Genomic DNA, 14,540 nt, shown 5'->3' on the forward strand with positions numbered 1-14,540 from the left:
TAGGGGATAAAAATATACCGCTATGCCCTACGTGAATCTTTAAGTGTTCATAAAACTACATGCATTTTTACATATGCACTTGTTATAGAAATATAGGCTGGTGGTATGTAGAAATAGGATGATAGTGTCATGATTGTCATTTCGAAATGGAAACTACTTATAATACCCTTGTTTGAGCCACGTTATTTTTATTAGAATGCATTTTTTAATAGTATATTGATGAAAATGTGTAAATAAAAAATAAGAAAAAGTTTTGGATTTTCGTGTAATGTTATTTTACTAGAGAATGTGTGATTGAAATGATGTCAAATCACTGTTTAAAAATGTATTTTTTGAAAAAATGTGGGTCAAATAGAGTGAATGTTTGGAATGATTAATTTTGCCATTGTCTTAGAATCAATGAAACCATAACAATAGACTACTATTTTTTGTTATAATATTTATCACTAGTATCTTTTTTACTATTTTTCTTAGAAAATATAGAAATGGTGTTCAAAAATTATATATTATTAATTTAATAGTAATTAATTTCAAATCTATATTGTGTCATTTATTCATATCAAGTTTAAAAACGTAACAACGCTTATGTCGTTTTCATCACATTAACTACACTTGTGTTGTTTTGTTGTTTTCAAGTTGATTAAGCAATGAACATATTTTTTCAAATTTTGTAAGTAGTATGTCCATCTTGTAACTTATTAATTATCAGGACACGAAATGTTCGCGGCTGCTTATACTCATTTTTATAGGCAGAACGGCACAAGTATCGTTTCATTATCAGTAATGGCACTTATACAATTCTGTTGATTTCTCCAATATTTTCTTTCTTTTCCAACGCAACAATCTCAAATCCACATTTGCCTCTTCATCCTGTGCATTGCCTATAATACAAGGACCATCATCAAATTCACTTCTTTTGGACTAGACATATATGGTTAATCCGATGTCCTAAGACATTGCAGATGACTGGAACTTGGTGGTGCATCATCACTCTCAGATTTTTTCTGCCATCATCCTCAGCCGTGACATTATCCAAGTCAAGATCCGCATCATCATTTAAAGGTCCTAATTCTAGCCAAAATGGCTTCAACAGTTCATCATCAATAGGATTTAGCGTACAATGCACTTCAATCTAAAAAAACAATAATGTATAATTATTCAGAAAATTTTTTAGTTATAATTATCAATACGCTATGTAGATTTTAAAAAACAAAACTTACATTTGACGATTCCAAAAATGTGCAAAGTATTTCCTCCCTAAGCTACTTGCACATTTTTCAACCTATCATTCTTGGAATCTAGAATCTTTAGTCACACGATCGAATATTTTTCCAACACTAGGAATTGCTTCAAATGCCCAAATATATACAATCATAAATTTAATCTTGAGTAACATAATTATATATAAAAAAAAAAGTAATGTATAAAATAGTTTTAGAATATATTACCATGATTGTAAGGGGAAATCCATGTAAAGAATACGAATGTTGTTGAGAATCTATATGATTCTTCAATGATTCTCTCAACTTACGTTTAAACACCCTAATTGTGTACTCCAACAACTCCCCCCCCCCCCCATGAATAGTTATTAAATCTATTAATATCATCCACTAAATAAAACTAACATATGTTAATATATGTATTCTCCTCAGACGACAAAAGTACATACACCAATATTACGAGGTAGCCCAACTTGTATTTATCACTCTTATGCTTGCTAAGTTTAAAAATTCTAATAATAAACTCTTCTTTATTTTCTCGCTGCTGCACTTGAAATCTTCTTTCATGAGTCTACAATTCTACCCTAGCGTCGCATCCTCGTCCTCCAAATCTCCAACTTTAAATCTGGTCTTCTTGCAATTCAAATCTTGCAAGATTGTCTCCAGTTTGAATCTATACTTCATTTTCTTTTTGAGGTACTCATCGACCTCAAAACTAATTGGTGGACCAATTGTGATGCAAACTTTATGTACTTCAAGATCAGCAAATGTCCAAAGCAGGAGTTTGTATATAGGTCTTGTATCTTATCATCCAAGTTATAGAAAAACTTCTTCAATCAATTTCATTCAATACTTATTACTAACAATATCTTGAACATCCATTTTTACCTGGTGTAAAATGCAAAACAATAATTGAGTTCATAATTTTATTTCTTAAAGCAAGTATTTAACAAATTTAGACAAAAATAACAACTTAGAAGCTATAAGAGACACAAAAGATAAATAAATTTATCTATATCTAAAATTTATGCTCATTTCATTGTAAACTGTATTTCTCAAAGGCAAATCAAGTGTAATCATGCTAAAGTACTAAAGTTGTATACAAATGAAAACATACATCTACTTGCCATCAAAGTTAAGAAAGCAACATGGATTATTCAAAGAAGAGGGATATAATGTTTTAGCTTGTTCATTTTTTAATCGCAACATAGATTCAAATCCTTGTTAATGGTGAATATCTTCTTCAACCATTTCCCAACCTGGATCTCTTTCTTAATCTTATACGTTTCCGCATAATCAAGCATATATGAACTACCAAATGGTCGTTTTCGGCTCTAGGGGAAGAGTTCGTTCTTAAGCTTAAAAGTATTTTATTTCTTTAATTGAATATAATTCTATATAATTGAATATTTGGTAGATTGAAAAAGAGGAGATGAAAGAGAGCTAGAATACAAAACAAGTACCCACTGAAGCTTTACATTTACATTCTAGATAGCTTACACCACCTACACCATCTCTACTTGTTAGCATATATTCTCAGTTCCCATTACCAATTTTAGTATGAACATGTAGGTGTCTTAGTAGTTTTGTTTCCTCTACCTTCATCTTATGGTTAGTTTATCCTTAACATCCAACAATCAAAACTATAAAACATAGCAAGGACTTAATAAATTTATTATGTAAATCTAGAATGCACTAGGAACTCTTATGAACTTCAATTCCCATTCATGAACTAAGCTTCGTTTTCTCTATTCAAAAAACCATTTTTTTGTCATACTAAAATTTCATTGAATCATAATTTTCGAACAAATAATAGACATCAATGCATAATTCTAGACATGCTATCACAAACTCTCACCTGGTAAATTTGTATTTTATAATTACATATAGAAAGCTCCAAGGTAACACAAAATCATATTGACCTATGAAGCATCGTCACTTCAACCTCAAAATAAGACCTTAAATATGTCACAGCTCTATAGTATATTATGCAAATAATGATTTACAAGTTAGTATCTACCTACTAGCCAAAAAATGTGGTTCTTGACCTGAGAAGGCCTGAGATGAATAAGTCACACCTTTGATTTGTGTTCACTTCCACGGTCGCAATAGTAAGGAGAAGAATTTTCACAAATTTGTAGTCGATTTTAGTGGATTTTACAATGTAGTTGAAATCAATGAAAAATGGGAAGAAGAAATATGTTAATTTTTGAAATTGAGAGAATTTAACTGGGAGAGAAGAAACGGGTGAAATGAGGATAATCAGAGTGATTTTTGTGTTAAAATTTGAAGAACAATTTTATCGTTTTATCAAGTGAAAATTACAGAATTCCAGATCTTTAAAGATCCCAATTCAAAAATCAGGTTCAAAGTTTGATTATTCACATGTCATGTTTAATAAATTAAATACACCCAATTCAAATTTCAAACCCTAATCTCTTCACCCATCCATTACAAGACTTTCCCATCCTCTCTCTCACTGCTCGACGCCGGCGAGTAATTAAACTCTGCGACCGACGATGAAGGGAACCTGACGGCATGGGGAGGTACAGATGCCGGCATGGGAGGCGACGCAGCAGCTCGCGACGTGCAATTCCTTTCTCTTTCCGATCTGCAGGCATTGGTTTTGGGCCGTCTCCACCGTCTCATTCTTCGACGCTGACTGCATCGAAGTCACAACCAGCGCTTCGAGCAACTCCAGAGTATCTGTAGGTTCGACGATGATGACTTGGGCGGAGGTGAATCTGGCGTGGCTGGTTTGGGGATTTTTGTTACATTGTGGCCCGTGGGTGGTGGTTTGTGGTGTGGTGGTTGTCGTGTGGCTTGGTGATGGTGATGAATGGGGATGGTGGTGGTTCTCGCGACGACGATGGGGTTGGAGATGGTGGAGGTGGCGGGTTTGGGGTTTTTTTGTTGAGTGGTGGTTGTGGTAAGGTGCGGTGCAGTGTGGTGATGTCCATATTGTTGGCAGCGATGGGGTTGGTGGTGGATCTAGTGGCGGCGATAGTGTAGCTCAGACGACGATGGTGGTAGTTTTTTTGGTGTGTTTGATGGTGGCGATGGATCTAGTAGCAACTATTTTGTTGGTGGTGGTGTCGTGGTGTTGGTGTTGGTGTTGGTGTTGGTGGCGACGGGGTGAGGGTGGTTACAAGAGACGGTGGTGGCAATGGAGTTGGTGGTGGTAATCGATTATTTGACACGTAACTTTAAAATTCGATCATTTGTGACCAAAAAAAGTAATCTGTGACTATCAAACTTGAAAATATGTGACATGTGACCTATAATTTTTTTGGATTTGTGGCCTATAATTTTTTTATCCATGATCTCGACATAATCTGTAACTTATCAAAATTGTGATTTGTGACCTTGAAAAAATCTGTGACCAATTAATTTGATGATACGTTACCAGTAAATAAATTTGTGACCTATAATTGTGAATCTGTAACCATTAATCGTATAACTGTCACTTTAGTGAAAACCTAATTATTGCATTAATGCAACTTGTAACTGGATTTTGAATTATGCATACTTAACACCTGATTTGTGAACTCTTCTCTTTTATCAATTAATTCATTTTTTATTTTTTTTTCTTTTTTTTCATATGGGTCAAAGGCCATTTGTCCAACATCATGCTGTAACTCGGCTGTATCACCAAAATTTCCCTTTTTAATTAGCCTAAATATTGGATACAAAATTATAAAGGGAAAAGTGCTGCCATAGTATTAAACATTTCATTTAGTAACAGACTTTATTCAAGTCATTTATGCCATCGTGAGTACTAAATTTTTAAAAATTTTGTAGTTCAAATCCAAAATGACAGTCCCCATCAGTTAACAAAATCATCAATTTACTCCCAAAATAAGAAAACTTAATTATTTTTCCCATAGCAAGGGTATTTTGGATAAAAACACATTTCCCCTATTAAATCAAAAATTTTAAAAACAAAAAGTAAAACCACAACCCACCCCCATCTCCATCTTCCCCAACCCCTCACCTCCAAAACCAAAACCACTCTACCAAATCGCCGCCACCAACAGCCACCTTAAGTCGTTACTATAGCATAAAAAAAGACCCCACTAACACCACCACTGCCAGAATCCCAAATCTTTTCCATCACAAATCGACCCACAACTAATTCATCAAAAAATCAACAAAAGAAGTCGCAGAATGATATCAACATAAATCAACTAATTGGGAGTCCTTTTGTTGTGAACTGGATCTTTGAAGGAATTTTTAAAAGTTGAAAACAACAATTATTGACGCCTTTTCTATTGTTCGATTTGGTTCTGCCACCATTGCCATTGTCTCCTCTTGTGCTCCATTGAACGGAAAATTGTGGGAAGACAAATGGTTTGTAATTGGAAGCAGGAGGTCAACAATTGCTAATAGGTTGTTAGCACTTGTATCTGGGTTGCTGCGTGTCGAAGCTGCATATATACACAAGTGAATACAACACAAATGCCACTAAAATTCGGCCTTCTCATCGCTGTATTCGATTATATTCATTTTCGTTAATTGTAATTACTCACTCTCCTATTCTCTTCAAGAAGATCACCATCATCGCCGGCACCACCTCTCTTTTTGGAGTTCGTAAGTTTGTTGGTGTTGAACTTTGATGGCGAAAAAGAGAATAATGGAGAAATTCGAGGCAACTTGGAATCAAAAAAGTAGCTGCAGAAGCCAAGAGCAAAGAGATGAAGGGAAGGAGCCGTCGAATGGGGTGGAGGATCTTTTCTTTGAATCGGGATTCAATAATATTCACGAAGGTTCTAGAATTGCTAGGGGAATCAGAGTTGATAGGATTTGAACTTGGATTCGGGTGGTGGTGGTGGTGATGCTGCCAGCGTTGGGTAGGTAAACATAAAATTTGAAATTAACCAGGGTATTTAAGAATCAGTTGTTATTCATCCAACCTAGTAATTAACTCTACTTATCTTCAATTTCAAAATTTTGCAGTCACAGCATGATTAAATGGGTATTTAGAAGTAGAGTCTAGAAGAGATTTGGGGAACTCAAGTTAACAAAATGGCTAATATTTAACGTAAATTAAAATTTTGTTTGCCAAAAATTAAAGTTTGATTATATAGTTTTAAGTAAAATTTTGTGACCAATCCTAGGACTCCACTTCGCCTTAGTCCGATAATCAGCATAAAATTTGTTGGTCTCTACCAATTTTGTATCAAATTCACACTATAAAATAGGATTAATGCACCCAACAAGAAGATCCAGTTAGGTAGGTATGTAGTCAATCTCCGTCCAAAACAGATTCAGACAAGCATAAATTCAGATATTCAGGGATGTTTACGTATTTATAACTATCATTCAAAGAGAGGAAATTAAATCGAAGAAACCAAGTTCTTGGAGGATTCAGATTACATTGAAGAAACTAAGTTCTCCGAGTTGACAGAGGATCTGGATTCAGAAAGTGAGCCCTGCATCCACCTCTTCAGCATCTCAAGGGCAGCTTTGGGTTGATCCATGGGTACCATGTGTCCTGCATCCTTGACCTGTTTGCCATCAAACAAGAAGATCCGTGCTTTGCTTAATAAGTAATCAAGCTAGGAAACAGAGTTGAAATGGAGAGAGAGAGAGAGAGAGTTACCTTCAGGAAACTAAGAGGCCCGTGGTTTTTCAATAATCCTGCATCGGAACCATCAACTTCAAAAGGAACTTCAGAAGATGCCACAAACTCTTTTTTACCACTCCATTCCATAGCATGAACCCATCTTGAGTTACCTGGTCGATTATCATGAACCTCAAACAAATGCAATTTGCACATTGAACAATATCCGATAGGGAAAACTACGGTTGATGCATGGACTTTCACAAAATTAAGCTTCTGTGTCTCTTCACATTTTCAAAAATTTGAAAGGGGGGGGGGGGGGGGGATGACGGGGGATGAGTTAATGCTCGGCAAGCAAACCCCATGATGCATGCTGGCACCGAAAATTAAAGTTCAGGGACCTAAAATCCATAAGAAAAATTGATTGGGGATTCAGGTGCTTTAGTTTTAAAAGTTTGGTGGACAAGATTTCAAATATCCCTATCCAAGAAAATAATAGGCAGCAAACTTACAAGTCATTTTTTTTTTTTTTAAATCATTATAGAAAGGAACTCACCAAGCCAATTACATATAAGATCGTATTCTCCAGCATACACAAGCAACTTAACTCCATCATCAAGAAGAGTAGGAATACCAACTTCAAGATTTCTCATCCAGTCCATAAGCAAGGCCTCGTACACAGTAGGACTACACGAGACAAAATCTATATCCCCAACCCCAAGCACATCCCTGACAGACTTCTGGTTGAGAAACTTCTCCAAGTTTGAGAAGTCATAGCAGAGGCTACCTTCACACTTCTTTCTAATGTCATAATACTGCAAGTGAAAACATCAACCACAGAGTAACTTAAACAGATCCTGTCACAATCTTTTGCAATCAGAAAGACTTTAAACCACCATTTCTTGTTTAAATTATACATCTTTGCTTGAGATCTAATGATACAATAAACTATTATCCTGTCAGCGCTGAACTTATTTAAGGTATATTCCATAATATCATTGAAATGATACCAACCTGCCGCATATAATTCTCATTTAGTTTTTATGCTTCACTATGTTCTGGTGCCCCAAAAGCAAGAACAATTGGTGTCTAAAACAACCCCTATGGTTTATCTCAAATACCAACCATCAAAATAAATGGAATCATAGGTTTTCGTACTTACATTCATATCACCAACACGTGCCAGGATAGAATTGAATATGGTATTGCAAACAAGATAGGCAGCCATGCAAGATATTGTCCCATCAGTGCCTGAAAAAAAAAATAATGTACATTTAACAGCAGCTTCAGCACTGAAAAATGGTAGTTCATAGTAATCAAAGATGGAATGAAGACCTCCAAAAAAGTTACCACCAAACATGGGTAAAACAATTATATAAATTTCCAACTACAAGAGATACAAGTCCTAACGCAGTGGGAAAATGAGCTAGACAGAGATCTTAAAAGTGGATTCTTGTGAATGAGCTAAAACATTATAAGGAAAATAATACGCAGCGTTACCACAAAGCTTTATTGCTGATTTACACAAAGGAAGGATCTTGTTGATACGATCATGAGCAGACTGTGTAATTATTCCCATGTCCAGTGCATAATCAGCATAAGCAGCATACTGAATTCCTGGATCAGTAAGCCCATTTCCAATAGCAAATCCCTGTATAACCACTTCATGTAAGATAAAGTAAAATAATCATAAAATCCTATTGCATAACTCATCAGGGAACTACCTTCAAATTAACGTGTATTCCTTCTTTTGCTTTGTTCCCTTGGTGAACTCGAGCAGCAAAAGCAGGAATATAGTGCCCAGCATATGACTCCCCGGTTATGTAAAAATCATTTTTCGCAAGCTCAGTATGCTCCTTAAAAAATGCCTATACCAAAATAATAATAATAATAATAATAATAAAAACCCCAGTAAGAATTCTCTTCACTGAAAAGCATATAATCTATTATATGAGTATGTGAGATACAGCCAACAAGAGCAATCCTCTAATTCCTTTTTTCCAAAATGTTGTATTTCCAACACGTTTTCCTTTAACTGAAAAAAGTGGAGAAAATTCATGAAAATCTCTCTATATCATTAGTATTCAGGGCTAGCTGCATAAGATACCCATATAGTCCCCATTTTTTTATGCAAACCTATAAATTTTTGACACCAGCATGTTCATTAGCGTCTTTTAAGTACTATTAACATTCCTAATTTCCCATAGCTCTTATCGTTTCTAATTTTTTTTATTCTTCAACAATAGTGTTGCATGAAGGATGAACTGATGCTTCACATGATGAGCAAGATTAGAGCTCAATCATTGACCAACACCTCCTTCCTCTCCTTCCAAGTGACATATAACCCAGTCAATTACAAACCGGTTCCTCGGACAATGTTTGTTCAATTTTACAGCACTTCAGAACAACCAGGAACTATATTCAGGTGGGCGGATAATAGTAAATGCTTAATGGAGGATGTGATAATTCAATACTGGTTATTTATGTTCCCATATGTACTTGCTTGTTTGGATTTTAGTATCTACAAGCTTGTGGCTCGAACCATGAACAGATAGAAGCATGGAAAGGGATCTTTCTGTGATGCAGTAGAGGTTGAGTGCAGCAAAGATACTGGGTCAAGTAGAAAAAGTATGTACCTTAGGTTTTAAGGGATTGAAATTGGATTCATACCCATCTCTCCCAAAAAGACTGTCCTATTTTCATATATCCAAAATACCTTTACATTGTCAAGAGGTCAAGCATCCATTCCAAATTCTAATATAAACCCATGAAAATAACGAAAGCAATTACTGGCCCTTAATTTCTTCAACAAACATACACTTTGGAGAAAAAAGGAGTAGTTGTAGAAAAATTATATAGTGTGGATGAGATGAAATCATATGGAGTGTGGCCCCTTAATCTCTATGCCAACCCAAACCAAAGTCCTTTGGGACTGACAAAGATTGTATATCTACAATTATACAATATTTCATAACTATCCCCATTGCCAACTTCCTTAGTTGTAGAAGGGGCTATTGCCTGGCCGTAGCACGCTCCTCAAAAATACAAAAGCTTTCAATAGTAGAAGATGGATTAAAATGAAGTACTAAGAAGATAAATAGAATGAAAATGGTAAACGGTGTTCCAAGATTGCTGCCATTAGAATGACTTATCAACATCATTAAAGCAGTTGGTTATCTACTGATGATAAGTCTTCTATCACTCCTCATGGGAGAACTAGGGGATTTGGGGTTTTGGCTGCCCATACAATATAGTATTCAGTCGTCGTTTTCGAATAGAGGCGAAGGAGTCTACAATGTCTATTAATGACTCTGGCACTGTTATGATGACAGAGTGGGGCTCGAAGATATCGAACGCAATCTCATGGGGAGGTTTGATGCATTTTGGATGGTGAATATGAAGGATAAGTTGAGTGTGACTAGTAAGTTAGAGGATTCTATCTCTAAGTTCAATGAGTCATCAAGAGTTTTTTTGACACAACGATGTGTGAACAGTCGTTATAGGTATTTGATGATATCACAGTATGGGGTGAGGTGTCAAAAGGGACTTGTGACGGTGTCAAAAGGTTTGAATGGAGAGGGATGGGCATCGATGTCGCGAGTGTTTCAGGCAGTAGTAGATTCATTGTTGCTGTAGATAAGGCCAAATGTTGGACGGTGGATGAAAGAAATAGACAGGAGATGACTTGTGCTAGAGTTACGACAAACTAACGGGTGCTACTGCGAAAGGAAAAGGAAGCATATGCAGAAGGTTCACATGGTGGTTTGTTAATTAGTGCTGAAATAAGGGCTTGTGTCTAGGCGTTGAAAGGGGAGTTGGATGAATTAATTAGGCTAGTGGGATGTGGGTCTGAAGTGGTCTACAAGATGTTTTGTTGTCATAAGTGTGGGATGAGAGCGAATGAATCTCTAGCCAATGGAAAACAAATAGCGAGCTTGGCTCCTAAGGAGTTATCACTGAATATAGCCTACTAAGGCAAGCAAGGAGTGATTAAGCCCATTTGTGAGTTTCAGACACAGACTGAAGTAGTGTGTTTCGAAAATGATGACGGGGTCGACGTAGTGAGGCTGGAGGGGGATGATAGTGACTCCGGGATCGAAGCAGATCGAGAGGTGGTACCTTGGTTTAAGAAAGGAGAGTCGAATATGGTGAATTTGGAGTCGACGACACTATTTGCGATGGACACGATTCCGCCGATGGATGGATTATTATCAGTTGAGCAAGAAACGGGACATGTATTGGTCGAGGGATCAGCTTCGACAGTCCTAAAAGAGCACGAGATGACATGTTCGACAACTATGGCCGAGAACACATACAAAAGAAGGCACTCTAAGTCCCTAAAAGAAAAGGAAATATGGACTTAAAAAGCACTTGTATTATGGGTAGATGGCTCCAAGAAGGGAAAAGCAAACAGTGATGTCATACAGGTGGAGAAAGTGGAGGGATATCCTTATAATCCTTTGAAGTGTTGTCACGCAGTGGAAACAACAAAAGTGAATGCAATTGAAGTTGGACCACCACCTTCAAATTTGGTCCTTCGAAAAATTCAGAATTTCAGTAAGTTGGATGGTGTGTCTTGCGATGGATATGAAAGTAGACTTGCAATTATTCGAAGAGCTAAAGACTAGTAGGCGATAAGGGTTGAGCACACAAGGAGCTAAATAAAAAGATAGGGCGATCGCGAACTTAAGCGGCTCGAATGGTCAATAAATTATAATGTTAAGGATGGCGAGTCAAAGAAAGGAATGCTAGAGAGAGATGATGGAGTGTTAAGATGATCCCATGGAATATGAGGGGGCTTATTAGGTGTTCAAAATCTGTTAAGGAGATGGAGGCAAACCTTGTCCACTTACAAGAAACTAAATTGGAGTTCGTCTAGAGGGCTGGTGTTAGTAGCTTATGGGGTAGACAACATGCACGGGATTAGTTTATGGGGTCTTCAGGGGCATCAGGACGAGTGCTAGCCATGTGAGACTAGAGTTTTTGATATAGAGAAGGTTAGTATAGGGTCATACTTTGTATCGCTCTCACTTAAAAATAATGGGGATATATTCCAGTGGATGTTTATCGGAGTTTATGGACCAAATTTCGATGAGTAGGGGGGCTTGTGGATGAGTTGGTTGGTATGATGGCTTGGAGAAATCTCCCGTGTATTGGGGATGATTTTAATGTGGTTCCTACTGAAAGGTCTAACGATGGGAGAGTAACTGGGACTATGGAAGAATTTTCAAATTTATTAAGGAGATTATGTTGGTGAATATGCCTATGATTGGGGGAGATTTTACGTGGTCATCCAATCGGGACCAACCTGTTCTATCTCGTATAGACCAATTCTTAGTTAGTGGAGAGTAGGAGACTAAGTACTTAGATGTCACTCAGAGGAGACTGGGAGGGGAGCCTCTGATCATTTCTCTATTTTGCTATCTGGGAATACAAGTAGTAGTAGAATAAGACCTTCTAGTTTTGAAAAGATGCGATCAAAAGTAGAAGGCTTTGGAGAGAGTACGAAGTTGCTGGGCCTATTATGATGTCAGGGGGTCTTCCAGTTATGTATTGAAAAATAAGTTGAAAGCTTTGAAAGGGGATTTAAAGAGATGGAATGAGGTGGCGGGCAATGTAAACTATCATAAAATTCAGTATCTTTTAGACATAGAAGAGTTGGATAGACGAGAGGAAAATCGAGAGTTGGTTGGGAAAGAGAAGAAAAGACATGGAGCATTAAGGGGGGAGCTAGAGGCTGGCTGAGATTGTTTGGCGCCAAAAATCCAAGATCACGTGGTTGAAAGAGAGGAACAAATGCAACAAGTTTTTCCATAAGGTCGCTAATTCTAACAGGCGCAACAATTCTATTACAGTGTTGAAAGTAGATGACATTACTTATGAGGACCCAGAGAATATTGGAACCCAAATGGTGAGATTCTATCAGAATCTCTATCAAAAGCAATTTGAGTAGAGGCAGAGTTGGAGGAATTGAATTTTTCTACCGTCACGGAGATGGACGCCGATTGGTTAGAAAGAACATTTGGGGAGTAGGAAATTAAGGAAGTGGTGTTTAGTATGAATAATGTTAAGCCCCAGGACCAAACGGTTTCTTGTTCTCATTTTATAAGGCAAGTTGGGATGAGGTGCGATCGGACATTATGGATCTTCTTACTTATTTTTTCAAGTGTGGCAGGTTATTGAAAAATTCTAATGCTACATCTATTGTGCTGATCCCTAAGAAACTAGGAGCGACTGATATTAGCTTCGTCAATGGGGTGAAACATTATTGTGAAAGTTATGACGAATAGACTAAAGGTGGAGCTCGAGAAAGTGGAGTCTAAGTTTCAAAATGCTTTTGTAAAAGGACACTAGATTTTGGATTCAGTAGTGATAGCGAATGAATACATTGACTCAATATTGCACCTAGGTGTTCCAAGGATGCTACGCAAGCTTGAAATCGAGAACACTTATGATCATGTGAATTGGGGGTTTCTTTTATATATGCTTAAGCAATGTGGGTTTGGGAATAAGTGGTGCAAGTGGACTCAATGTTATATCTCTATTGTTTCATTCTCAATTTTGGTTAATGGTACCCTTAAGGGTTATTTTAGGAGTAGTAGAGGTTTGAAGCAAGGAGATTCATTGTCTCAATTGCTGTTTATTATTGTAATGAAGGCCTTTCAGTAGAATACTTGAGAAATCTGTGGGGGAGAATTTGATAAAGGGCTTTATGGTAGTCAATTGCAGGTGTCCCACTTGTTATTTGCAAATGACACTGATTTTATATGATGCAGATGCTGAGCAATTCAGGAACTTGTGCCGCTTGCACCTATGCTTTGAAACGGTGTCTAGATTGAAGATAAATCTGGAAAAACTTGAGACTATTCTAGTAGGAAAGGTAGCTAACGTGGAGGAGTTGGCTGATATATTGGATTGTAAGGTTGCACAGTTGCGCCTGTCATATTTAGGGCACATTTTAAAAGTAAACATATTTGGAATGATATTGTGGAAAAGGTGGAGAGGAGATCAACAAGATGGAAGCATGACAAATGGGAAATCTATGGAAAGTTACAATCCCCACCACGGAATGGTGCACCTCTCAAAAGGGAGGCCATCTAACCCTTATTAAATTCACTCTAATCTCCTACTTTTTTTTGTTATTGTTTCCTATTCCAGTTACAATTGCAAATAGATTAAAGAGGATTCAAAGGAAATTTCTTTGGACAAGGTTGGGAGAGGAGAGGAAATTTCATTTGATAAATTGGAGAGTAATTTGTTCTCCTATAAGAATGGAGGGCCTCGAATTGAGGAATCTTCTTTTGTTTAATAGGCAAGTGGTTATCAGGTTATGGCAATTTGGAGTGGAGCAGGGGAGGTCCTGGAGAGAAATCATAGGGGCGAAATATGGTGTGATGATATTTTTTCAGTTTGCACTTATTTTATATCCCTTTTGGGACTCGTGAAGAGTTCATTTTCCTGAAAGATGGTGTAACAATGCAAAGTGCATCCATAGGTGGCATAATTTATTTTTATTTTTATTTTTTAAGTCCGGTCCTAGAGCCGCCTCTGATACTTCACTCTTGCACTTACACTTGTTATGTAACACCTCGAAAATTCATTATAATCGTTAATATTAGATGTTGGGACCTTAGAGTGAGGAGTTGAATATCTAAGGACCAAATTGTTTGATTTATATAATTTAGGGATCAAATCGTTGTATACATACATACATATACATATACATATATACAAACATATATATATATATATATATA

General features: G+C 36.8%; 1 protein-coding gene across 1 annotated transcript in view; it reads right to left on the reverse strand.

The window, feature by feature from the left end:
- Positions 1–6,392: 6,392 nt before the first annotated feature.
- The window catches only part of LOC111403834 (serine carboxypeptidase-like), a 13,006-nt gene continuing 4,858 nt past the window's right edge, over positions 6,393–14,540 (reverse strand). The window contains exons 4-9 of the mRNA XM_023032461.1: positions 8,508–8,651; positions 8,284–8,434; positions 7,946–8,034; positions 7,340–7,598; positions 6,823–6,956; positions 6,393–6,727 (exon numbers count right to left, since the gene is read on the reverse strand). Of these exons, the coding sequence (XP_022888229.1) occupies positions 6,593–6,727; positions 6,823–6,956; positions 7,340–7,598; positions 7,946–8,034; positions 8,284–8,434; positions 8,508–8,651 (912 nt within the window). The 3' untranslated portion in view covers positions 6,393–6,592. The remainder of the gene's footprint in view (positions 6,728–6,822; positions 6,957–7,339; positions 7,599–7,945; positions 8,035–8,283; positions 8,435–8,507; positions 8,652–14,540) is intronic.

The sequence above is a fragment of the Olea europaea genome, chromosome 11 (genome assembly GCF_002742605.1).
Source record: "Olea europaea var. sylvestris chromosome 11, O_europaea_v1, whole genome shotgun sequence".
Taxonomy (NCBI): domain Eukaryota; kingdom Viridiplantae; phylum Streptophyta; class Magnoliopsida; order Lamiales; family Oleaceae; genus Olea; species Olea europaea.